Source organism: Cavia porcellus, unplaced genomic scaffold (genome assembly GCF_034190915.1).
Source record: "Cavia porcellus strain 051 isolate PalLab524CR breed Dunkin Hartley unplaced genomic scaffold, mCavPor4.1 scaffold_6, whole genome shotgun sequence".
Lineage (NCBI taxonomy): Eukaryota > Metazoa > Chordata > Mammalia > Rodentia > Caviidae > Cavia > Cavia porcellus.
Genome location: NW_026947489.1, coordinates 61,756,014 through 61,782,661, shown reverse-complemented (window position 1 = coordinate 61,782,661; position 26,648 = coordinate 61,756,014). Strand labels below are relative to the sequence as shown.

Here is a 26,648-nt window from a genome sequence, read left to right as displayed (position 1 = left end):
AGCCTGATGGTAACCACAAAACAAAAACCGGCAATAGATACATAAAATATAAAAAGGAAAGAATCCAAAGATACCATTTAAGAAAAAATCACCTAATTACAAAAGGAGACAGCAACCAAAGAAAGGAACAAAAGATCTACAGAACAACTAGAAAACAATGAACAAAATAGTAATCATTTATCATCTATCAATAATTACCTTCAATACAAATGAATTAAATTCCCTAATGAATGGATTTAACAAAATAGGGCCAACTCCATCAACTTTAGTCTCTACAATATACTCATCTTATCTCTAAAGTAAAAACATAGATTGAAAATGAAGGAATCAAAAAAGATACTTCAAGCAACTGGAAACCAAGAGCAGAACTAGTTTACTTGCATTAAACACAATAGAGCTTAAGTAAAAGTAATGAAAGACAGAGTATCATTACATAATGATAAAGGAGTCAATTCATTAAGAGTAAAAAATAATTATAAGAATATGTGCATCCAATATTGGCTACCCTAAATACATAAAATAAATATCCATGGGTATAAAGGTATATTAGGGTTCATTAGAGAAACAGAATCAATATAAAATACATTTGAAGTTAAACAAGTGTTTATGAGATAGGCTTACAGGATCAGAAGGACCAGAGTCTCATGGCTGACTGCAGAATCAAGGTGGAGGAATCCAAAGTGTCCATCTGTGCACAGGAGAATAGAGGACCCAGTATCATCGGAAGTCAGAAGGCTAGAAGACGCCTGTGTGAGTCTGTGCTGGAAGGCAGAAGAGTCTGCACCGGAAGCCTGAAGAGACTGGAGATGAACGTCCTAGGCACAGCAAAGACCAGAGCTCCTCTAAAGGAAAAGGGCAGACTTCCTTCCTCTTCCCTTTTTTATTCCGTGGATGCTACCAGCCTATTAACAGGTGCCGCACACGTTCAGGGTGGGACTTCCCCTCTCTGTTTGTAGCCTACCTATCAATCAGCCACAGACACACCTTGAGCTTACTAATCGGCCTGGTTCTTAGCCAAGTCAAGTTGACAGATTACAATTAGTAACCACAACGGGAGAGATGACGGTAATCCAATAGTAGTAGGAAACTTCAACACTTGATTCAGCAATAGATAGCTCATCCAGACAGAAGATCAATAAGGAACTACCAGGCTTAAATTACTCTACAGACTAAATAGATTTAACAACCACACGGAGAACATTTCATCAGCAGCAGTAGAATACACATTTGTCATGGTTTATGTTGGTAGCCCCCAAGCCTCATGTTTTTGCATTATACATCTGTGATTGATTCATTGTCTAGCGCTCAGACTGGTGGTGTGAGTGCTACACCAGCCTAGGGGTGGAGCTAGGATGTGGTATAATGGCAGGAAGAAGGCCTGTGACACTCTCTCTTGCTAGTTTCCACCTAGCTGTTTGCAGCTACCACGAACTGCGGCCCTGCCATGCCACCCTGCTTTGGAGCCAACTAAGTGTGGACTGAAACCTCCAAAAACTGTAAGAAATAAACCTTTCCTTTCCCAACTCAGGTATTTTGTCTCAGTGATGAGTGAAAAGTAACTAAGACAACATTCTTTTCATGTGCTTATGGAGCATTCTCTAGGATAGATATTTTAGGCCACAAACAAATTTCAACAAATTTCAAGAGACAGATATCATATCAAGTATCTCTAATGCCCACAATAACCTAAGCTAGATAGCAATAAAGTGAGGAACCTAAAAAAATTCACAAATATGTGGAGACCAAGAAGCATGATCTGGAGCCCCAGTGGGTCAAAGAGGAAATTAAAAAGGGAATTAAAAATGTCTCAAAACAAATGAAAATGAAAACACCAAAATGTAGGGAATGCAGCAAAAACAGCTCTGAGAAGGACATTTATAGTTATAAATACTGATATCCAAAACAGAAGAAAGATCCTAAATAAAAAGCTAAACATTACACTTCAAGGAGCTAAAAACAACAAACTAAATCAAAGTTAGTAGAAGGGAAAAATAAAAAAGACTAGGGCAAAAATAATTTACATAGGAACTGGAAAAGTAATAGAAAAGTTCAATGAAGCCAAATGATGGCTTTTAAAAAATATAATAAAAATTGACAAACCTCTAGCTAGTTTTAAAAAGAGACTAAAAATCAGAAGTGAAGAAAAGATGTTCCAAGCTGATATTGAAATATAAGGATCACAAGAGAACACTGTGAACAATTAAAGCCAGCATAGTGGATAACCCAGAAGAAACGGATAAATTCCTAGACACATGTAGTCTACCAAGCCTGAATCCTGAAGAAACAGAAAACTTGAACAGATCGATAAGAAGGAAGGAGACTAAATCAGCAATAAAAATTCTCCCATCAAAGAAAAGCCCAGGGCCAGATGAATTCATAGCACAACTCTGCCAAATATTTAAGGAACAATCAATACCAACTCTAATCTCTTCCCAAAAACTGAAGTGGAGGGAACACTCCCAAACACAATCTGGGAGACCAGCACTGCTCTTTGCCAGTGATGCACAACAAAGCTTTAAGGAAGGAAAATTACAGCTCAGCGTTCGTGGTGAACACAGATGCAAAACTCCTCATCAGAACATTCACAAGTGAGATTCAACAGCACATTAACCGGGTCAGAAACTCTGACTGCAGGATTTATACCAAGGATACAAGTGTGATTTCAATATATACAAATCTCCAAATGTGATGCACTACACTAATGTAAAGACCATATGGTCACCTCTGTAAATGCAGCAGGACATGTGACAGAACTCCACATCCTTTCATGATAAAAACATTAACAAATTAGATGAATAATACCTCACCGCAAGACCATATCTGCCAGGATAGAGGCTCTGTGTGGCTCTGGGGGAGCCAGGGCAGCATTAGGAGGAACAATGGAGATAGGGAGCCCTGCTTCCTGACAGTGAATGTGGGAGCTCTGTCCACCTGCCAGCACCCAAACTGAGCAGGAGCAGGCCCGTGCTCCAAGGTGACCTTGCTGCCACTGTGGGCTGTGGTCAGGGAGGAATCTGTGTGCTCATACCTGCAGCGTGGTGCAGTTGTGTGGGGGAGTCAGCAGAAGGCAGCAGTGGAGGCCCCTGTGGTTCATGAGGACACTGGCTACCTGTTGTTTGCTAGGTTCTCTTATGACCTTTCATTAGAAAATGACTCTTGGAATTTCTCATTTACCATGAGTCCTGGCACATTTTTCTGCCCTTTCTCAGCATAGGACCCCAAACCTCCCTTTGTTTGGCTCTGTGAAGTCTCTGGGCCTTCCTCCTGCACTACTAAGCGGGAGTGTGATACAGGTCACTTAGTAGAGCTAAGATTAACAATCCAGCATGTCGCAGGATTTGGATCAGTAGAAACACCTTACATTTTCCTCTTAAAGCAAGCAAGATCAAGTGCAAAAAGCAGAGGGAAAAATCTAGGGAGATGTTGAGAAGAGGTACGTTGGATGGAGAGCATAGCCATCTTCCTTTTGATCTTCCCAGTGAAGGGTGATGTCAGACTGTGGTGCAATCTGGCTTTCGTGACACAACTGGACAGCTGCAGAAGCCCACAGGAATCAGCGCTGTGTGGGGAGGTGAAGTCTGTGACAGTGAGAGTCTTCATGCTCAGTGCTCCTAGCTTGAAAGTCCACATCTGTGCACTTATGCAGGATTTTGACATGTGTACATACACAGTAAAGTTCAGAATTATTCACTCCCACACATTCATAGCTTTAGGTTGTCACTGAGGCGAGTGCAACAAAGGAGAAGTTGGAAGTCCCTTCCACCAGTGTGGAGGAGCAGAGCTAGAGCGAGGGCCAGGGCAGGCCAGTGGACCTCTCTGTGGGGGCCTGGAGAGTAGGCAGAGAGGTGGATCTGAGGAAATGTGACTGCAATTGTGGATTCTCCTAAGGGATTGTTAAGAAGTGCAAGGACCTATGTGATTGCTTTCAGCACCACGGACAGCACCACCACCTGCTTTCAGTCTTCATCCTTCCCTTCTGGGCAGAGCCTCCTGCCGCTCCTCCAGGCATGGGTTCTCCAAGAGCGAGCCCCTGCATCATTGGGCTGCGAGGATGGAGTGGGGTGGGACACACCCAGCAAGTGCCCTATACTTGTTTGCTCTTCGCAATGATTATTCAGGATCTTCTTGAGATTTAGCACCTTGGGCACACATTAGTAGCATGTGGTGAACACACACCATGTTTACACAGGCACACTGTGGATAAGTGTGCTCAAGGAAACAGGAGAGTGTCAACCACAATGGAAGTGCAGTGACATAAATTTAGCTGTGAAACATCTTAGTCATGTTAGTAACAGCTGATATAGATTTGGTTTCTTTAAACTTAATGCTTCTATAAAGAACACAAACATTTTGCAGGAAAATCACCTGCACCACACTGGCTTTCCTGTTTGCTTCCTCTGGATATGGAATCAAAGGCAAGGGCAGTACTAGGAGCCCCTGGTGTGTTTCACCTTGTCTTCTCTAAGGTGCGTCAAGGGAGGGGCTGTATTGCTTTGGGGACCCAGGAGGACAATGTGGCCCACTGTGAGTCTGCTGAAGTCTTCATAGATGTGTCCACCAGTGGAAGAAAATGGGGCAAGTCCTGGTCCATTGGCAGCTTTTGATAACTGGCATCCTCGTGTTACTGAGAATAGACCTCTGCCTAAGTGCCAGGGATGTAGCTTGTGGCTGGCAGGCCAGGGCAGCCCACTCATGACCTGTGTCTTGGCAAATCTGTATGATCCCTTCCCAGGGGCAAGGCTCTTCTTCCCTCCAGGATGCCAGTTCCCTCCTGACATTGTGACCCTCCATGGTCTCTGTGGTTTTGCTGCCCTCCTCATCTGCAGCATAAACAATTTTGTGGGTTTTGCAGCATCTTATGAAAGCTGGCAGCTTTGAGGCAGAGGACCGAGAGTGACAAATTCTCCTAACTGGAGCTGGGAGCAACCTGGCTGTGCCCTCCACTAACATCCTTAGTAGGAGTCAGTTTTCCTGGGATAGTGTTGTCCAGCTAACAAACTGCCTTGGTTTTCTGCTTGATGATGGCACAAAAGGTCCCACTATGGATTTTCACATGTGTGTCTAGTGCACCCTCTCCTCCTCCCGAGTCCCCCAGGCCACCTGGCCTCTCTTTGGATGCGCCTTAGAACAGCTGAGGTGGAATGCACTAGGGGCTCTTAGCACTGCCCTTGCCTTCAATTCCATGTCCAGAGGAAGCAAACAGGAAAGCCAACATTTTCCTTCCTGCAAGTGAGAAGGAGATAGAGGCCAGCCCTGGACCCTGGCACCTGCATAGGGTTCAGAGCACCTCAAAGTAAGGTGCTAGCAGCTTTTAAAAACAACACTATCAAAATATCCAGGTTCCTTACAAGGCAAATCTGGGAGTTGATGTGTGCTTTCGTGGGAGCCTCCATAGGGAGAAATTAATTTTGCTCCATTTAAAACCTAAAACCTGCTCCTCTTTAACAAAACAGACTTTGTCAAAAGGGAATACTATGGCCATCATCTCAGGAGGATGCAAGATTGTTTCTTTTTCCCTTATTGATTGGCAGCTTTCAGAGGGACTTCCTGCCAGGAGCAGAGAAGAGGGTAGCTCCCGGAAGATTTTGGTTCCACACAAAAAGGCATGTCCTGGTCGCTGTGTTCCTGGAGCTCTGCCATGACTCCAGGAGCACAAAGCTGAGGGTTGGAGTCTGAGCTGAAGCTCTGCTCTTACACTGCACCCTGCGCCTGGACCAGTTTCCTCAGAGCAGGTGGTGGGCGTGATGGTGTTTTGCTGTGTGGTTCCTGCACAGCCATGCCCAGACTTCTGGGTGCTCTGTGATAGCACATTGGGTGGGCACTGAGGTGTTCCTTGTACTCGGTTGTTTAAAGGTTGTGTGCTACTGTTCTGATATGCTATGGGCTTCTAAACCATACATAAATCTTAGATAAAAAATGCAGCTAGGAGTAAACAGTGATTACCAGCATGGTGTCCAGACACTTTGAGGGCCTCCAGGGCTTCCTTCTTCTCTTTTCCCTTCTTCTGATCAGCCCCATCTACTTTTCTTTCTCTAATTTTAACCAGTTACCTGTCTCTGCAAACAGCACCTCCATTGCTCTGCATCAGGGGAAACTTGAACATTGCAATGTGTTCTTGTCTGAGGAGCAGTTGTGGCTTTCTCTTGCTGTACTGGTGACCTGGCTCGGAGAATGGAGGTCCCAAGAGACCCCAGGCCATGTCCACCACCTGGCCCTCCCGTTCCTGACTCTCTCTTGCACTTTCATCTCCAGCCTCTCTTTTCATCTCTTTTTACTCTCTCTACATCCCTGCTCTCTTCTCCCTGTATCTTGAAACATCATGAAGTCTTCAAAGACCTGGTTTCAAAGCACCCTGTTGAGGGCCAATTAGACTCAGCCATGGTGTGTGGAGCCCATGGAGACCATCCAAGTCCCGGATAGAGCTGGCCCCTGCCCTCCCTGCCCCTCACAGCAGGCCACCCTGTGTCCTTACTCTACCCTGTGATGAACCACATCTGTGGCATTGGGGGATGGTGCCCTCAAAGCATGCTGCCTATAAGCAGAGTGGGACCAGGAGAGCCGAGCACCCTCAGGGTTGCCCTCTTAGGGGTCATGATTCTGTACAGGTGGGCTGGATGCTATCTGTGTCCTGTGGCTGATGAGCAGGGAACTGACAGGTATGTTAAAGCCTTGAACAGCACAGAAACCTTGAGAGGAGATTGTGCTAAAGTGTCTTGAAGCTGTTACACCTCAAGTACCAGTAAGTCACACCCAGATGTCCGAGTGAGCTGTTGTATAACTGGTTCTGCTCGTGAGTTTTCTTGGTGGAGCTGGTGAAATGTGCTTACTGTGACGAGAGGGTCATGGCATCAGGCTCACATGGCCCCTCTGACAGGGGAAGGGGGGTCACTGTGATTGGTGTCATTAAGTGGTGGCTCTGGGCTCTTTCTCCCGGAATGGAGGTCAGCGAGGGCGAGCAGGGGATATTTGCATTTAGTTCTCCCTCTGTCCTGCAGGACTGCCTTTTGGAAGGAGATATCTGCCTCCTCCTGGCTAGGGAATATTCCAGAAACAGGACATGGGCAGGGCTGAAGCCAACAGGGAGTCTTCTTGTTCCTGTCTCTTGGTCAGTGGCCAAGGCCACCCCCAAGAGTGGGTCTCCCTGGAGCTCTGATGAGTGTGGCTCCGAATGGATATGGAAACTTGGGCACTTGGTTTCACCTAGAGGGGCTAGCTCCTGGTTAGTGATGGGACCAGGTCTGTCAGCAGGAAAGGCCCCACCATGCCTACAGCAGACCTGTGGGTGACAGCCAAACCATGGGAGCACGGACCCGTGAAGGCCAGTTGGTCAGGGACCCTGGGAGGAGTTGTCCTTGGAGGTGGTAAAGGAGAGACCCTGGTGGAAGAAAGAGGCAGGGACAGGGAAGCAGCGGCTGTTGCACAGGACTGAAGAGGCTGTGGCTGTACCTCACAAGCTGTCTAGCCTGATTCTGGGATGGAGGAGGGTGGAGGTGCTTTGTGGAAAACCTGGCCCCACCTGCCCTCAGCAGCACAGCTATAGGAGCAGGACTGTCACCCCTCGGCTGTGCCCAGGCAACCAGGACTCTTCTGGGAGGGCTGGCTCAGCTGCCACATGGAGGTGCCATGGGCCGGTCCTCAAAAGTGGGGTCCACATAATGCCCACCTCACTTTTCACCAAAGAACAAAAATTACTGACAATTACATGTAATTAGCAATTTTAAATTATTAATGGCAGTGAAAGAATGTGTCTATTCAACAAGTAATTTGTTGTAATTTTTAGTAATTGAAAGTAATTTCTAGCAATTAAAGCCTAATTTAGTGCATTTTCTGGGTGATGCCTTTATTCAGGAGGCGCCTGTGAGTTTTATTGTTGGCAGCTTTTCTCCAGGCACTTTGTTCCACAGATTCGGTAGGTAGGACATTTGGAGAGGGCTGCATGGAAAGAAAGGGTGAGCAGCTGACTCTGGAGGCCCAGGAGCGGGCAAGGATCCCTTGAGTGGCACCAAGCTTTCTACCTCCTGTAGCTCCGTCTGGTGAGGAGCTGGAGAGGTAGCCTTGGACCAGCACCCAGGGAGCAGCCCACCAACTGTACTGTCCTCCCATGACATGGCCCAGGCAGTATTAGGCATTGAGGGCTGGAGAAGGAGCAGTTCCAGCTGCCAGTGCCCAGCTCAGCTCATTGAGGCTGTGCCAGGATCAGAATCTGGGCATCTCGTTTCCCTCTTCTGGTCTAAGAACTCCACAGGAGCTCCCACTGTGAATCTAAACTGCTGGCTCTCACAGCCCTGGAGAGGAGTACAGTGGTGACCAGGGCCTGGGGAGATGCTGGGCAGGGGATGTGCCATGACCCCAGCATGAGTCCTTCCCACTGTGAAGCACTCCCAGGACTAACCATGGCTGGGCAGTGGAGGGGACTTCAATCTTGGCCAAGGGCGAAAGTAGAGAATAAACTTGCACATCAATTTCACAACCCATCAGGGGCCAAACCTACAGATTAGGTATAAGAAGCAGGGGGAAGGGCTGGCTAGGAAAGAGGAGGAATAATCATGTCTTTTCAGGAATCTGGATGCCATCTCTTTCTGTTCCTTTCGTGGTTCTTTTAGGCCATTATTGTGTGGGTTGCTAATGGTCACAGACCTGGGGTGTATCATTGGCATGCAGGTGGATTATCATGAAGGAGAGGCTTCCTGTCCTCAAAGATAAGGAAGATTAAGGTGCAGGAGTCTGGCTAGGTGGAGCTGGCTACGTGAGACCAGTGCAGGGGAACCATAGGAGTAATATTCAAAACTCACATGGAGAATAAGGCAGTAGACACTGAAGGCAGAAACCTCCCCAGGAAGGGCTGGGGTGGGAGAGTGAGGACCCCACTGTTGGTTATGGAGTTCCCTCAACTGTGACTCAATGTTTTAACCTGCACTGTGATGACTGCTGCCAACCATGGACAGTCAGAGTCCCTGGATTCCACGCTTAGTGAGGAATCATGGGGTGCAGTTACTAACTCTCCATTGAGGACCGGAGCAGCCCTGGCCCTGAGGAAGCAACTGTTATGACCACCACAACCCACATCCAGGTCCCTGTGGGCAGCACTGAGACTGAAAAGCAGCAGCAGGTTCTGTCTGACCAGGGATGGAGACCTGTCTCTGATCAGGGCTGCACTCTCTTTTGTCCTCACAAGTAAATATTCTGACTAAGCTTCAGAAAAGAAACCACACAGGTTTGCCTGGGAATGCACTTTATTCCCCTTACAGGTTTTTCATTTTAACTTTGCATGACTTCTCCACATTGCCTGGAGTTAAAAGCGAAACTTTAGTCACTGCCTTTCTGCATTTGCTTTCTGTTGAGTGGTTGATGCAGTCTGGAGCTTCGCAGTGTGAACTGCATGCTCCTGCCCTCCTGTTGGAACCAGGCCACTCTTGATGCATGGGCACCAGGCCAGGAGTGTGCTGTCTGTGGCACTGTCCCCAGGGATTTGACATGGTGCCAGAGGCAGGGCCTCTTTTGCTAGTGTGGACTCCTGTGGTTTCCACTCTGCCTCCTGGGTTTGAAGACCCGACCTGCCTTGCAGCAGAGTCAGCAGCCCCTGCAGGACCAGTCTTCGCCTGGATAGATTGGGTCACTGCAAACCTGGGGGCTTCATTAGGGCCAATATTTTGAATCTTTCTCTCACTGGCCAGAAATGAAACAATAAATGGTGAGTCCTCCCACACACAGTCTTTACCACGTAGTCTAATGCCCCAGCTGTCACAGGAAGGATAAGAACACTGAGTAAGGGTGACACACCTGTGGACATGGGCCTGCTCATGTGACGCACAGTGGGGATGTAATGATAGTTGCTACCAAATAGGCACACAATCCCAGCAATGGCCTGAATGCTGATGTACTGCTGACCTTGTTGTCTCTGCCATGGCTTTATGAAATCCTTTCCTCTGCTTGTACATTTTGAGGAATGAAGTACAGCCTTACCTTCTTTCTGTTATAATTAGGCCCTGGAAATTAATCATGTGACAAAACTGTGTGAAAGTCTGCTTTGTGTCCAGCTGAGATATTTAGAGAGTTACAAACAGTTTCTCCCTCCAGATGGCCAGCAGTGTCCTCAGTCTCAGGGCTGTCTCAGTCATGATGGGCTCCTTAGTCCGTCTGGATTCCACATGCACTGAGTGCCAAACACAGGAGGCAGCCAACCTGGACTCTCTCCCATGTGGCCCTACCACACATTTCCAAAATGTTCCATCCACAGTGGGGTTCTGAGCACAGCAGACATCCAAGCAATGGAACTTGGAAATGTGCCAGCTGTGAAATGTTCTTGTCTGCATGGAGGATGCAAGACACACCTTGTAGGGCCTGGGGGTCTGGCTGGGAGTAGTGGTTGGCAAATGCAGACTGTGATGGGCTCTTGGGCATTTTCAAGACAGAGAAGGTCCAGCATATAGGCACAGGCAGTCCTGAGTCAGCATGTACCGCACCCACATCCCAGGCTGGCCTGGTATTTCCAGATAGGTGTCACTTTGTGGAGCATGTGGCACCCCATGGCCAGGGACCTTCATTCCAGGGGAGCCAGTGCAGTTTGAGGGTAATATGGAGGAACCAGTGGATCTTGGCCAGCTCTGGGTCCCTGCAGAGGTGTGGTCTGGAGGTAGCAGGCTCCTCAGGGTGGCTCAATGAGCCCCAGTGTGTAGAAACCACCTAAGAGAGGCCTGAGTACACCCACCCCACCCTGCACAGAGCTTCTGCACAGGCAGCAGGGGGCCCCGGGGAGTGTGGACCTTTTCAGCATGTGCCAATTTGGTCTCTGACTGGAAACAGCAGCTGAAGCTGCCAACTGGTCCTCAGGAAGGGTGGCTATGCGTAAGCCCCTTGTGCATATTTAACCAGGGAATTCAGGTGGAAGTCTGAAGATTAGAGACCAATCTTTGCTCTAAACATAAGATAGAAAAGGCCAGGGTGGGTCCTAATGCACTGGAAAGGGCAGCACACTCGCCAAGTCTTCCTTGGATGGTGGGGAATCTGGGCGTTTTGTGTTCATCAGTGATGCTGACTACAACAGTCGTGCACCTGGCCCTGCTGTAGGCCTGCAGACAGGAAGGGGTTGGGTCCCAGACCCTGCAGCTCACTCCTCTCAGCCCGCCTGCAGTGAAACTGGCCCTGGTCAAGGCTGTGCACAGATGCCCGTGACCACTGATTTCACCGACATGACCTTCTCTTCTCTGCCTCTGCAGCTCAGAGTGAAATGTGCTGTGGTCAGCTAGTGACCACCCTGGCCACCTTCATGATCAGGAAGAACAGTTTCCCAATTGGCATAATGAGGACCCGTCGAGCTGACATTCTTGGGCTCCAGAGCCAAGGGCAACTGGCTTTCACTGGTGCATAGTCTGAAGGGGACATGAGCAGAGACCCTCAACCCCTTCCCCCAAGTTATTTCTTCTAGCAATGCCCGGTGGAAAGGTGTTCTTACAGGACCACACAGGCACAAGAAGATTGGTGCTGGCATGGATTGTGGCCCCCTCCACTAGCACTTCCCTGCACTCCTTCCTGAGATGGGCACTGTGTGTTTTCCCTCCTGGGAAGCCCTGTAGGAGGAGGTCTCTTTGGTGAGCTTAGATAAAGAAAGTGGAGTGGCCTGGGGGCAGTAGTGATGACACTGTGTCCCTCAAATCAACAGATGCAGTGAGGAGCGGCTGCAGGGCCTTCTTCAAGGTACAGTTCAGTATGAGGGACAGACCTACAGGGACTGCAGATCCCAGGGTGGCCACTGCCTTTGAGGGCAGTGTCATGTGGATGCTGCATGCTTGGCTGTGTCTGCAGTGGTGACCCTGACACTCAAGGCTGGATAGTGTCTCAGATCCATTGAAAATTTTCTCCTATTAGCCATTGGCCAGATGAGCTCTGATAGCTGTGGAGAGACCAGCCTGGCCTGGAGAGACCATGTGTCCCTTGCACCATGACTATGACCCACTGGGCCAGCCCCACATGTTCTGCAGCTCCATGGGCTGGGAAGAGTCTGAGTCACCCTTATTGTGAAGATATTCCCACACCCCGCGCAGATCCCAGAGTCCCCACCACAGAGATAACGATGCAGAGGCTGCAGGCTCCGAGGTCACTGGATCTTCTTGCTGCCCAGAAATAAACTCGTGCTTAGAGAATGATTTAAAGTGTGCTTTGCTTTGCTCATTGAAGGAGTGAGGGACTCAAGAGCTGAAGTGCCTCTTTCCCACTGAGGACAATGTGGGGTCAGCTTTGCAAGAGCAGCCTCCATGGCCCATGGACACCAGTCTTCCCCAGGGCCTCTCTTTCTCTTGATGGGAGATGAGCTGTATCCTAAGTCCTGAGACAGAGTCCTGCATCCTCCAGGCTGAGGCTGGCTGTGTTCCCACCTACACCAGGGATCCCAGCTCTGTAAAGAGAGAACCCTTCTGTTGAATCCCTCTGTGCCTCAGCTGTCCTGCCATGTGTGTATGGACTACAGTACCACTGTCCAGTCCCTTGGACCTGCCTGGGTGCTTGCTGGCAGACTGAGACAGGTCCTGCTTCCCTTACTGTCCAAGCCTTTCTGCACCCCTTAGGTTAAAAAGCTTCCTGCATGCTGGGCAGAAGCACGTAGATGCAACAGTGAGCCGTGCATAAATCATCACAGGGGAGGGAGCCAGGCTTTCCCCCCTCAGCTCCTCTGCCCTTTAGCAGCAAAGACATGGCAAATACCAGCCTCCCGGGTGCAGAGGCAGCTGGGGGCATGGGGCAGGCTGGCCAATGTGCAGGGCAGGTCCCAGTGCTGCCTAGCACCTGATCAGCAGCGACATTTAAATCAAGCCACCACTCTTCAGAACAATGGGGCTTATTTTGCCTTTTGTGTGACCGATGAATGAAGACTTTTTAATCTGGCATATTTGAACGGAGTCCTTTAATGGTGTCAGACAATGCACTCTGAGCTATTAAGCAGACGGTGAGCTCAATCTTCTAAAGGAACAGAGCTTTCACTGTCTTTGATTGCTTGTGGCCTCACAGCTGTGTCCATCGAGACCACACTGCAGAACCCCTCAGCCCCCCTCATCCCCCTCAGCCCCCGCAGCAGTATCTGCTTCCAGCCAGTATCCTGGGATCTCCTTTTACTGAGCGTCACCTCAGGATGGATGCTATCCTAGGACTCTTGCCTGTGCCCACAGGGCTCTGGGTCCTGGATTTGATCTGCAGAATCTAAGCATTCTTTCTGGCTTTTCCTCTCCTTGTCAGCTAAGCCTTCTCCAGTACGGGCAGGAGGAAGAACTGCCCCGTGAGCTATGATGACACCAGTGACACGGCTATAGAAGCTGCCCTGTGTGAGGGTAGGAAGTGTCAAGAGTCCTGGCCCTGATGCCTTTAAAACACCTGTCATCGAATAAACTGAGCTCCTCGCCATAGGAAGTCAAAGAATAAATTCATCAACAGAAAGGAGGTTAAAGGGGAAGTGTTTATTGGAAATAAAAGAAGAGAAAGGCTCCCAGTAACGGGGGGAGTCCTAGGAAGTGGGGTGCCAGGCAGTTCCTTGGTCCAGACCTTTCCATGGATGAGCAGAGCATGGAATTTCTTGATAGCCCGGTGGCCATCTGGTGCAGATGGGTTTAAAATTCAACTGGAACTCAGACTCTCTAAACCAGTTATTCAGCGTGCAGAGGTTAAAGGAAATCGAGATTTTAAAGAGAAGTCTTGCAGAGAAGACCTCCATGTCCTGGCTCAGGCCAGGCTGGCGGAGTTCCAGTCTGGGACTTGAGGAGGGCTCTGACTGTCTCCTTCCCACAACAGGAGGCAGGACTGGGGCCACCGAGGACAGGGCATAGTTCACAGGGGACTGTTGCCTGGAGTCCCTGTGAATCGGCTCTGCCCATCCCTGTCAGAGAGTTGAGACTGTCACTCAGAGTCTGGACTTGTGTCCTCACAAGGATCACAAGGATGAGGAGGACAGGCTAGGGATCCTTCTCCAGCTCCAGATGCCAGTATTTCCGGGTGAAGCCATGGCCTCAATTCCATGGCTTCCCTGCCATATCCACGCTCAGCCTGTGGTGCCCTCCCGGTAGCCTTTTCCTGTTGCCTGCTGGCCTGACCACAGGCCCAGTGCCTATTTGTCACCTACTGGCCCCGTTTTGTGCCTGCTGGCTCATCTGTGCATCTCCTTTCTGTCTTCCTGCATGTCCGCTGGCCTTGCTTTGCCTTTGCTGGCCCTCCATGCATCTGCTTGCCAGTCTGCTCCCTACCTGCCTGCTGAGTTGCCTGTAGCAAGCTCTCCCTTCGCTATGCCGGACTGGATTTGAATTCAGTCCTGGAAGACCCAGGTCCTAGATGGATACCTAGACCCTCATTCATGGCAGATCTTATTTGAGATATAGTTCGTGTCTGTTGTCCGTAGACCAAGGGCCTCTATGTTTTCTGAAGGCTGGTCTCTTCTGGGGATGCCCTACCCAGGCACAGGGAAGAGGCTGGTGTCCCTGTGCATGTGGATGACTGGCTTTTAGATATATAGAGCGTTAGGCCACTCTTCTTGGAGTTTAGGAGCTGTGTCTTCTGTCAGGAAAAAGTCGTTCACCAGGTAGGCCCATACTCTCAGCCCCTGAGCAGCAAAAGCTAATCTAGTCTGTGTTTGCATGTGACTGTGTTATATGTGCAAGGACTTTAACCTTATTCTGAATGCCTGAATGTCTGCACAGTAAGGAGCCACAGTTGTTTTGGATGTTGAAATATAACCCCACCTTACAGCTGGCTTTTCCCAACTGGGGCTCCAGGATGTGTGCAGGTGCATCTGAGGCTTCAATTATGGTGGTTTATGAGTGTCAGCAAAGGGCTGGCTAAGCTGTGCTGGGCAGTGATTTGATATCCTCCTACCCCCAGGGCTGGACACAGTAAGGGTGGAGAATCCAGGTGCTGGCAACTGGGGTTTTTGGTTGCTGGCCCATTGATCAAATGGGTCATTGGCTTGGAAAGTCTGTGTCCAGATGCAGGTGTAGCCCCAAATGCATTTTCTTCCTGGGTTTCTATCTGAAAGGATGTTCTTAGAGAGCCCTCGTGAAAGAAAGAGTTGCCTCCACCCTGGATTCCTTGTGCTTAATCAAGGTAATGTCTCAGAAAGACAATCGTCAGGACTTTTGTTCTAAAGGCCTTCTGAAGACACTTACCCTGCCAATGCTCCTCCACGAGGAAGTGATGACTGGAAACCAGAGGCTGGCTAGAGCTGTGCCACCACCTTTGCTCTCTGGAGTGTGCTTGCCATGACACCCAGTGCCAGATGGGTTTCCGCTGCCTGTGAGCCCAGTATGCTGGGGACTGAGGTGTTCTCGCTGCTGTACCCTTGTGACACGCACTCCTCTTTCTGTATGAATCATGCCCTCCTTGCTACACCACTGGACGGTGCTGAGGACATGGCCAGCCTCTCACCTGATACTACTGCAAGTGCCCCATCCCTTTGTCATATGTGACCCACACAACCCAGGTGGCTGGCTCACTGTGCCAGTGCTGTATGTCCAGGATGCTGCCCCATGGAGTTCCAGGGATCCGTGGCACCCCTCTCCCAGCCCACACCATCAGCCCAGCAAAGTTGTTCCTGACTCTCCCTCTCTTCAGTCTTCTTGAGTGTTTCTAGACGGTCTTGCTTTTAAGGAGAGACAGCCAAACACTAGAACTGTGAGGCCAGAGGGGCTGTGGTGAGCACAGTTAACCCTTGAGGTGGCACCAGGTTAAAAGGACCAGACCTAGGGGGTAGGTGGGGGGAGTCGGTCTCTGCATTTTGTGCCCAAATGCTCAATGATCTGGCTTTCAGATGATTTCTTTGCCAGATAGTGTCACATGTGGTGGACAGGAGTGGGCAAGAAGGGCACTTCCAATGGAGCAGTCTTGCCTCATCAGCGATGCAGATGCTGATTCCTGTTGTCATGTGCCCTCCTGGATGGGAGGCGCTGTGTGAGACTCTGATCTGATCCCAAGCAGGTTGGCCTCAGAAGGGGCAGAGCTTGCTCACAGATGTTCCCTGCGGTGGGCAGACAGGGACCATTGAAGCGCCTTCTACAGAAATCCTCTCTCTGGCACTCTGGATGCAGTCTTCCTCCCTCAGGGGCTTGGGAAGTCCCTCAGAGACACTGCTGGCATCTTCAGGGTTTGAGATGCAGCACCACAAATTAAATCCACTAAGAAAATGGAGTCCATGTGAGAGGTGCTAGCAAACCACTTCCTTTTCAGTGTGGAGACACAGTCCAAGGCTGAGTACTTCTGAGAGTGTCAAGTTGTAGAGCCTCAGGTGGTGGACATGGCTGAGGACTGGACAGACAGAGGTAATGAGGAAATGAGACTGGCACGGGTGTTCCCGGACAAGGGGTACAGGGGACATTTTGAGCCCAGGCTCCCCAGGGAAGGAGCAGCTGAGCCTCTTAGTGAGGGGATGGGAAGTAGAGGGCCCAGAGTCCCTGATAGTGTCTTGTGGAGAACTGACTAGTCAGCACAGCTGGGGTGAGAATGGAGGCATCACAGCTGGGATCCTGTGCTGGTGGGACACTTGTCAGAGACACCTTGAAATGGAAGAGGGGATGTGGAATTCCTTCAACCCTCCCAGAGCCATGTGGGCATCAGCTTTCCGCACCCCTGATGCTACCATGCTGAAGAACACCTTCATCTCCAGCCATCTGCTCAGTGGGCTCTCTAGGGTGAGAGTCCTAGAGGACTCTGTACAGCTGAAGTCCTCAGTGCTTTTCTTCCTGGAAGGGAACAGAAGGCCGCATTCAGTGGCCCAGGCGACAGTCTCATACTGAGTCCCTTGGTCTCCCTCTATGCACTGGTGTGGCCCTGGGAAGTTGGTCCAGGGTCCATTACAGGCCTGACCACCTGATATAGGCCTCTTCTAGGGTGCTTGCAAGAAGGAACAGCTGTGTCCCCAACACCTTTTCTGAGAGAAGCTTTAATTAGTTGTGCTTTTAGGGGAAAATTATGGCTTGCCTGAGTCCTAAGAGGAAGTAAAAGCTGCCATCGAGTATGTTTTCCTCATGGACACTGAGCTTCAGGGGATGAGCATCCTGCACAGCGTCGCCTGTGGGTGGCTGGTAAGGAGGCAAGAAGGGGGGAGTTCATTTCACCTCCTCTCCGCTTTCCTCAGACTGCTGCACGCCTCACATATTTTCCCGTAGCGCAACACTGAATGTGTTTTTAGGTGTATGTCACTCTCCTGTCTGATGTGTGATAAAATACGTTAAAAAAATCAATTTGAAGGCAAAAGGTTTATTATGGCTCATGGTTTGAGGGGTTTCTGTCCACGGTCAGCTGGCTGCACTTGCTTTTAGATCTGTGTCCAGGCAGAAATACCAGGGCAGAGGGACGTGTCTGAGAGAGAGAGAGAGAGAGAGAGAGAGAGAGAGAGAGAGAGAGAGAGAGAGAGACAGAAAAAGGGAGGACAATGAGGAGGGCTGGAGACCACAGGTAACCCCAGAGTCACCCGGCCAGACCTACTCTTGAACTAGCACCCTCCTTTCCACCACCTCCCCAAAGTGCCATCACATTATGATCTCACCACTGGGTCCCTCCACAGGTGCAGCTAGGGCCAGTCACCTAGAAGGTGTTCACCTGATGTGTTCCTCCTCTCTCTTCTGAAATACACTGCCCGAGACAAGTCCTGAGCCCTGTAGCTCTACTACCCGGTGAAGGGAACTGACCTAAAACAAGTGAAAGACAAACTGTTGGCAGTGGGCTCCTGGTTCCAACTCAGGCTCCTGCTCAGCCCAGGCAGCTACTCATAGACCAGTGGCCCTGGACAAGTCTGAGGTTTCCATCTACTACAAGAAAATCCTCCAGTATTATTTTAAATTCTCTCAATATTAAGGCTCAATGCATACTTTTGCACACAGTTAAAATACTGATCATATAATTCTGGTTTAGTTCTGACAACTAAATCCAGTTTATGGAATCCCATTTCTTCCATGTTACCTTCAGGTCCTGGTTTCATGAGGAGATAAAGAATTTGGGATCAAGTTGGCTTTTACTTAGCCCAGTGGGTAGGAAAGAATCGTCAGATCTCCCCAGTAGAATGCATCTGATTTATGATGTGGGTCCATTTTCCTGGCATGTTTCCCCACCCTACCCATCGGAACATTGGGTGCGGGGTGATTTGGATCTGAGTTCAGTGGGCTTGACATCCTGATTCTGCACTGCGCTGCGCTGTGTTGAGGATTTGTGTAACTGCTCAGCACTCAGCCTAACCAGCTACCCTGGTCCAGCTCTCCCTTGGTCCCTACCATTCCCATCTTACTCCAGGCTGACCCAGGAGCTGAGCACCTGCCACACAGGGATGAGGTTGCCTGTCAATCCTACAGTCCTTTGGAGAAACATGTCTCTGGTTTTTCCATCAAAACCAGGGTAGACATGAGACTGAGAACAGAGAGACGAGGCTCCAGGCCACGGGTCTCCCTGGAGTGCACACTGTCCAGTGACACACAGATAATTTAGTAGGATGTGCCCAGGGCTGCCTGCCAGCAAAGCCCTCCCCTGCACTGGCCTGCAGCTTTTGTCTGAGCTGTTTGAACAGCAACACCACTTTCCACCCGGAGGCAGTGGATGATATTTTGTTTTTCCTCCAAGTAATTGGTACCAGGAGGTTTACCTGAGTGGTGTGGCATGAGCTGCTGTTACTGCTCTGATTTCTCGCTGTAGCGATGACAGTGAGAACCTGTCAGGCCACAGTGCTCTGCTGGCTGAATCCACCTGCACAGCAGCTGGGGGTTACCTGGAGTCACTATGGCAACGGAGAGGCAGCACTCAGGCTGATGAGGAGACCTTCTCTGCCCACAGACCTATTATTTTCAGGGAGGTGGGAGTGCCCTGTGAGACGGGGAGGGAGAGGGTTCGGCTGTGAGCTGTCCCAAGCCCAGCTCTGATTTGCTACTGAGGCACATATGTGCTCACCTGTCCCGGGAGCTAGTTTTGGGCACAAGTCTTGAGGTCCTGTTTATGCATTTCAAACAAGGAAACAAAGGTTTTGGCCATCATTCTGGTTTTTGAGTTGTTCACAGACTCACTTTCCTTACTGATCCTTGGGCCCCGTGGGTGTGAGTGCTTGGCCCCCATAGCCAGGTTGGAGCCACCAGGGAGATGTGTTGTCTATGCTGGGAGGAAGGCTACAATTTTATCAGTCCAGTCACCGATGCCTACGAGTCCAGGGATCCTGGCAGGACACTGAGTTTCTCTCTTGTTTCCTCGTGCTGTCATTTTTGCTCTCAAAGATAAGTGCATGATCTCCACTATGCTTCCTAACCCTTGGTGGCTGTAGGCCACACCAGGCTCTGCACACTCCACATTCCTGTCTGTGCTTAGGGTTTGCCATTCAGCTGCAATAGAGCTGTCTCCCACATTCCATTCTCATACCATTTCCACTGTGGTTTCAAAGAGCTTTAATCTCCACACTTCTTAGAATCAAGTTAAACATGTATTCGATTCCCTATCAATGATTTGCCTTTGAGAAAAATTTTTCCCAAGTACTTGAGAATAAATGAATTGTTGGTATTTTCCCTACAGGTAGGAACGCTACTGAATTGTCCTTTATGTAAACATAGTTATTGGGGCAAATTTATAACTGGTTGAAAATGATACAGTGCTAAACATCAATTGACATCAATTTGAAAGAAAATACTAAGACTGTAACATGAACATACTTTGCATCATTTCAAATAACACAAAAGAGTAGAAACCAGAAGAATTTGACCTAAATTTGATTCAACATAGAACATAGCTCTTTCTGAAACTGCTGTTTTCTCTCTCAGACACTTTTGTTCTTTCTGTGGTGGCACATGTGACTGTGACCCATGCCTGTGTGGGGTGTGCGTGTTGTATGTACATGTTTGTGGCTGTACAGTGTGTTTTCATGCTTGTTTTGTTTGTTCAGTCTTAAACAGCACTTTGAAAATTTTGAATTCATTGTGAGCATTTTAAAATCTGTGTTCTGATAAAAAAACTTTCTTTGGAGTATCAGGAGAGAGTTCCGCTCCCACCAGCTTCCTTTTGGAAGCCCTTGCTGCCCATGGGGTGGATCTGGCTACTTCCTCTGACCTGAAGCTCAGGCTCTCACCATCAGGGAGCTGGGGGCTTGATTTGTGTCTTTAAGAAGAGCCCACAGGAAGGTGGCGATGGTCCCTGGCAAGCCTTGAGTGTGGAGCCCAGGAGTGGGGGCACTTGCTGGAGAAGAGTAGTTCCTCACTTAGAGACCACACGTGGCAGGAGAGCCATGTGCTCCCCTCCCCCCATGGTCCCCCCTTGGTCATACCTGCAGCACCTGGACATAGCACTTGCTTTAGGTTTCTACCTCAAAAGCACATTAGATACTAACTCATTTTCTCTTATTTTCAAGGAAATGTCTAGTTCTTCACCGTTGGAAGCAAAAAGTTGTAGTTTTATTAAAGTTTGGTCATCTCAGTAGCAATCACAACTGTGGTGATACGGGTGTTTTCTCGTACCTTCTGTATCCTCTAGAGCGGTGGCCCATGAGCATGCAGTTGAGAATACACACAGTCCTCTGTAGCCCATCCCAACCCCTGCTGGATCCAGGACTGTCCACTGCACAGCATGCTCGACCCTCTGTGCACTGTCTCTGTGCCTCAGTTTCCTATAAGGAAATGTGGGCACATTTCTGTTGTCTCTATGAGGTGTCCAGAGGGGCATCTGGTGCTCAGGGGAGCACGCACTGCCATAACCATGAGAGAGACAGATCTTGGAGCCACTGACAGTTTGAGGTACTTTTTCTCTGTCCCTGCCCTTTGCAGCCTTCTCCCATAGAGATACTCCACTACATGTGGGAACCTCCAGATTTACACACCTTCTACCGTGGTGACCCACTGGCCAGGCACAGCTTAGACCTTGGCTGCTTTCGTCCCCACTGTTCGATGTTGGCCTCTCTCCAGCCTCTCCTGCTGGCCAGGGGTCCTGAGCAGTATCAGAGCACCATGCTAATCAAACTAGAAGGTGGCTTGCCTGTGTTGTTCAGTGCCCAGCAAGGGTTTCTGCCACTCACCACCCCATGACCGCCTGGCAGGTGGCTCTCAGCTGTGGCTCTCCCCTGAAGCTTCACTCCCCTCCTGTGTCTTAAAATGTTTTCCACATTCTTGGGAGAACACATCTGAACTGTCACGAATCTGTTGTTCTTTATCTTGTTATCATGACTCACCAACTTGTGATTTTGAGGTTATATGTTAGCTCTGCGGGGTTGGATTACTAACAAATCCATCTTATTTTGGTTGCAGTCACTTCCTGCATTAATCCTTTGTATTTTTCTTTTTAAAAGCATGCATTAGTCCTTTAAAAAGGTCAAAAAGAACAAAAATGAATTTTTTAGAATGGAAGGTGCCCTACTTTGGGAAGTCCTGTGGTGGTGTTCTCTTTCATACTATCCTGCCTCTGTCTCCTGGGTGCTGGAATTGCAGGCATGAGGCACCATGCCCAGCCCAGATTTTGTTTAAATCTTGTGCTTGACCTGGCTTATCTGTACTGTTCTGCTGGGGCAGGGTGCTTCTTGTGTGACACATAGGGCAGAAGTCCCTCTGCCCCCCGTCCTCTTCCCATATCTGAGGACAGGAGAAGGACAGGAGGTTCAGCCCATGGTACCATGGTGGTGAGATCCTGAGTCCCTGCTCAGCCATCTTTAGCACCTCTTTGCATTGCAGAAGGGAGGAGGCCTAGATTGCTTCCCGGCCTTGCTGGTCGGGGGAGCCCCTGCCCTTTCTGCAGCGCCTGCCATTGTTGGACCTTGCATGCCTTCCGGGCCCTCTGGTTGAGAGGTGCCTGGGTCTGGGCTTTGTGTCTGCCAAGTCTGGTGTTTCTGCATGGCTGGCTTCACTGGCTCCAAGGCCAGCCATGAGGTCAAGGGAAGCCCAGATTATTCCCTAGGCTCTGTCTCCCACCTTCTCTCCTCTGTTGGGTTAAAGGGCCTCTAATTGCCTGGAGTAGAGGAACAGGGAAAAGCATGACTTTCCATCTTTCCAGAGCAAGTCCGCTCCTTAGGGCCTTATCTCCTCTGAGACACACCTCGCAAGTCATTCACAGGAATTCGGATCCCCAGATCTTTGTTCTCCACTGTTCCTTGGACAGTTCAGCAATTGGGGCCTTGGGGTTGGTCAGCAGTCCTTTGCAGTCCACTTACCTGGGCAGCCCCTCCTTGCCAGTCAACTGTGGTCCGGGAGGACAGAGCCCTTATCTCAGACCCCAGGATTGACATAGCTCAGGCTTTTGTGCTCTTCAGGTAGAAAATGTTATTGAATTTCAGTTATCTAAATTTTACAAATGAAAATGTTTGCATGGAAAGTTCCCTCTGTGCCCTTGATTTTCTGTTTCCTGATAAATATTAATGTAAGGCTATCATTGGGGAATGGCGTGCTTAAAGTAGGCTTATTTTCTCAATCCGAAATGCTAGCCACTGTGTTAACACTGCAAAAGTGCTTTCCATTGAGAATGCTTGTGAGACAGGCTGGGAACAGCCAGAGAGCATGCGTTCGAGAGAGTGTGTTTTTTACAAGTGGGGCGAGGTAGACTTGCTCATCTGGAAGTGCCTAAGTCGGGGTAGCAGTGACTGGGACACTGTCCCCTCTTAGTGAGTGACTCTTCACATGCCACATTTCAAAGGGGCCATTCAGGATGAGCAGAGGTCAGGCTGGGCTGAGGCCGTCTTCCTTTGCAATTACACATCTGGGCCTGAGGGACTCGAGTGTGTGGTTGCTATATGAATCCTTTCATCTATGAGCTTAGAAACATTTAGATTTGCATTTGAAAAAATTTAGGTGAGCTCATGAAGGCCACTTCTATCTACAGAGCACCTCCTTTAATTCCATCTAGAATATTCTGGATCTCCTTTACACACCACACACACACACACACATGCATGGGGCTATTCTGATTTGAAGATTTTGGTAATGTGTTTTTGTACAGGGCATAAAAATATACCTCTGTAATTACATGATATTTAGTGATTAGATAATTGTGGATAATTGCATGGGGTAGTTCTAAGTGCGAAAGTGTTACCATAAGATCTAAAATGTACAAATTGCATAATAATTATTCTTGGGAGTTATTTGGTAATTCTGAGCATAATTATCATGTGATCCACAGTGCATGTAATTAATGCATAATCACATGGATTTTGCCTTCATAACTGCTTCACCCTTGTTCTCGAGCTCTTTGTCATAACATTTGAGTGTAAATATAATGTAATTGGCTCCCAGATTCAGTACATTAAGCCCCACAATAATTGTTCCCCAGGAACAACACCTCTTATTCCATCTGAGTTCTGGGCTCTCTGGCAGCACAGGGTTGGGAGAGTCAGTTACCGGGCTGCAGCACCAAGAAGTGGTTTAGGGTGAGCCAGGCAAAGGCGTGCGTGTGTGACTGAGGAGTCTCTGCTGTGGCACACCCTGCTGGCCTCTGCGCTGGGCGGAATCTCATCTCTGACTTGAATCCCATTTGGTTTAAGGCTCCTTGCTGCCAGTGACAACAGCAGGCAGAATTTGTTTCTAAAAGCAGTATAGCAAAGCACTGAGTGTCTTTTTTGGTCTTGAAGTAAAGGAAGCTAGATTTTCTGAGAAATCTCTGCAGTGATTGGCAATGTGGTTGCTTTGGCTCGTGGGTGGCAGCACCAGTGTGCAGGAAAACACCCTAAATGTGAGACTGAAGCAAGATTTTGGTCGAACTCTCAAACATAACATGACTGTGCCCTCTCCCTGCAGGTTTCACGTGGCAGGATGACTACATCCAGCGAACCATGGCCCAGGAGCTTGCAGGCCTCCCCAGAGCCCCTCCCCAGCACATGGGAACTTTCGGCCCAGCCAGGTACGTGTGGATGTGAGTGACCTCTCCCTACTCCCACCCAACTGTACATCGGGGTTGGTGGCTCTCTGGGATGTGGGGACTCACTGTCCTCTGGGTCTTCATGAAAGATCCACACTGGCTAAGCGGCAACCTTACCACCAGCCCAAGGCGTTGCACAGTGGCCCTGCAGCACTGTGCTGCTGCTGCCTTTGACAGACAGGCCCAGGGGTCTCACCACCCCTATTTTCTGAGTCCTTTGAAAGAATCTTGCATCACTCAAATGCAGAAGTCAGGAACTCTTGGTGCTCACTAAGAAAAGGAGTCCGAGTACATGAAGTATAGGACTGAGCTGTGAAATCCTGCACCCTCTCCTATAGCTGCACAGCCTGGGCTGAGCACAGGCACTGTTCCATCCTATCCTGTCCCCACCTTGCCACTGTGAGGTGATGACAGGATCTCCTCGGCCTGCAGGGGGGGAGCTGAGTGGAGAGTGAATCATGGAAATGGATAATAACCTGCAGCCCCAGCAGGGCCAGGGTGAGCTGGGCCACCTGGGAAAGGTAGGGACCAAGAGATTGGAAGATTGGGGAGTAGCCACGAAGGGCTCCTGGTGTTTTCAGAAGCAAGAGGGGACCCAGACACCAGAGGGGCTCCGGAGGGCTGTCTCCAGTCCCACCAGGGGACACAGGTGAGGCTCTGGGCCAGGCACTGTCACAGATTAGAGCGCGGGCACTTTTTAAGGTTTTGCTATGAATGTTGTAGTTTAGCTTTGCTTCTATTTTCATTACAAGTGAGGTGAAGCGTATGACTTCCTGAACCCAGATTGGTCTGTCCTTGGTGAGTGTCTTGTGCATGATTTCCGTACGCACTGGGCATGTCCCTGTCCCTGTGAAAACCATATCACATATTTTTCTGTTTGTTTCCCTCAGGATTTAAGACTAGTGATTCATTTGTGGCATCATGTGAAGTGCTTTTGGCTGTCTGTGTGTGGGATGCTGTCGCTACAAGTGGAAGCTCGGAGCTCTCTGCTCTGCCAGGGTCAAGTGTGAGGATGGACCCTGGAAGAGCTCCAGGGACAGGGCCTCTTTTTGAGGAGCTGGCAGATGGGCTGCGTGTACCCTATCCCCTTCCCGACCTGAGCTTGGGCTCCACGGCCCGAATGACCACAAAGTCTCTCTGACTGGCTCCCCTAGGGCTGGCTAATGGGCTTCTTCCACTGGCTCCTCAAACCAGCTATAGGGCCGCGTTCTCCCAAGGTCAGAAAAGTCACTTTCTTCTCTTGGCTCCCTCTGGGCCACTGTGGCCTGATGTCCTGCTTTGGGGTGGTCATCTGGGTCAGAGTCGCCCAGGTGTCCAGTCGCCTTGCCCCAGAAGGACCCCGCAGCTGCTCTCTTCCTGCAGGCTGCTGCTCCTGCATCACTGCCACGGTGTCAGGTGATAAGACCTCATTCTTTTCCTGAAGCCTCTGGAAACATTTTTAATCACTGAAATTATCTGCTTCCTGGTACATGTTTAAAAATAACCTTTCATTATAGGTAAGTCTTTCATCAGAGATTATCTGTAAAATACACTCCCAATTTTTATCCTATGAATTTGAGGTGCAAATCTGTGCAGGAAGCTGCCCTTCTGTAGAGATTTCTAAGGTTGTTAAATTAGTATGATACTTGCTGTTACAATTTAATTAAAAATTTAAAAAAGTTTTCGGCATTATTTTTATTAATACATATTTGTCACAGTATTAATACTATTATAATTTAAAATTGTTCCGTGTATGTATAGTTAAAAATCTCTTTGCCATTTTAATTTTCCTTTCAACAACTTAACACAATTTAAAAAATAGTATGTTGGACTTTTTTCTTTTTGCTATTCTCAGCTTTATTGTCTCTTTATAAAACTTCTTGGATTGAACATTATATGCACATTTTTATTTGTTCATTTTTTAAAATTATGAAATCTCTTAAGTCTGTCTTCCTTTTTGAACAGTTTTGATATCCTTCGATAGCTCCGATGTATTCTCACTTATTTCCAAATTTTCTGAAATTGTCATTTTACAGACCTTTGAAGTAATAAGTATGTATAAGATTTTCCATATCTTGATATCATTGTTATTATTTTTATTTTTATTTATAAAGATTTTAAATTTTTATTACTTTGTGTTTACGGTACAAAATTACTGCATTCATCGTAAGAGATTGGCACAAGCATGGAACGCATCTCAATTATTCCCCATTCCTCCCCTCTCCCTTTTATTTTGCCAACATCAGATTCATTTATAAGTCCTTATAAACTTAGTTATTGTATGTACAGATTAACCACTAGACTAATAGGCAAAACATATAAAACAAATTCTACCAAACCAAGGTACATGTCCATTCGGGACTCCAATAACTTTTCTCTCTCTCTCTCTCTTCCTATTGTCTGTCTTTTCACACTTCAGTTTTATACCGAGCTTTTCACATAAAAGGAACCCTGTGATATTTAAGCTTGGATGTCTGATTTACTTCGTTAACGCTGTGGTCTCCCTGTGCACTCATTTTCCTATGAATGACTCAGTTTCTCCTTCTTTATGGAAGGGTAGTGCTCTATTCTATGTATGTGAGTAATTTTTATTGCATGTTAGTCAAAAGTTCAGCTTTCACTTTGTGTCCTAGCTTATGCCACACTTAGTATTTTCAATGGGTGATTCAAAAATATATTTATATCATTCACTGTTGACAGTACACAGAATTTTATGTGTAGTTTATAACTTTGATACATGTATGATATGTGGTAATTATAAATATCAATTAAGTCCATATGCCCTGATTTCTACTTTACTTACTGAGGTTTCTCAGGCGAAATCTGTGTTCCTGTGAGTTTCCCCTTGC

At 48.5% G+C, this 26,648-nt stretch overlaps 1 protein-coding gene across 6 annotated transcripts in view; it reads left to right on the top strand.

The window, feature by feature from the left end:
* The window catches only part of Ptprn2 (protein tyrosine phosphatase receptor type N2), a 542,085-nt gene that overhangs the window by 171,003 nt on the left and 344,434 nt on the right, over positions 1 to 26,648 (top strand). For all 6 annotated transcript variants that reach the window (XM_063250851.1, XM_063250850.1, XM_063250852.1 and 3 more), the window contains one exon: positions 23,700 to 23,802. In XM_063250851.1, the coding sequence (XP_063106921.1) occupies positions 23,700 to 23,802 (103 nt within the window). The remainder of the gene's footprint in view (positions 1 to 23,699; positions 23,803 to 26,648) is intronic.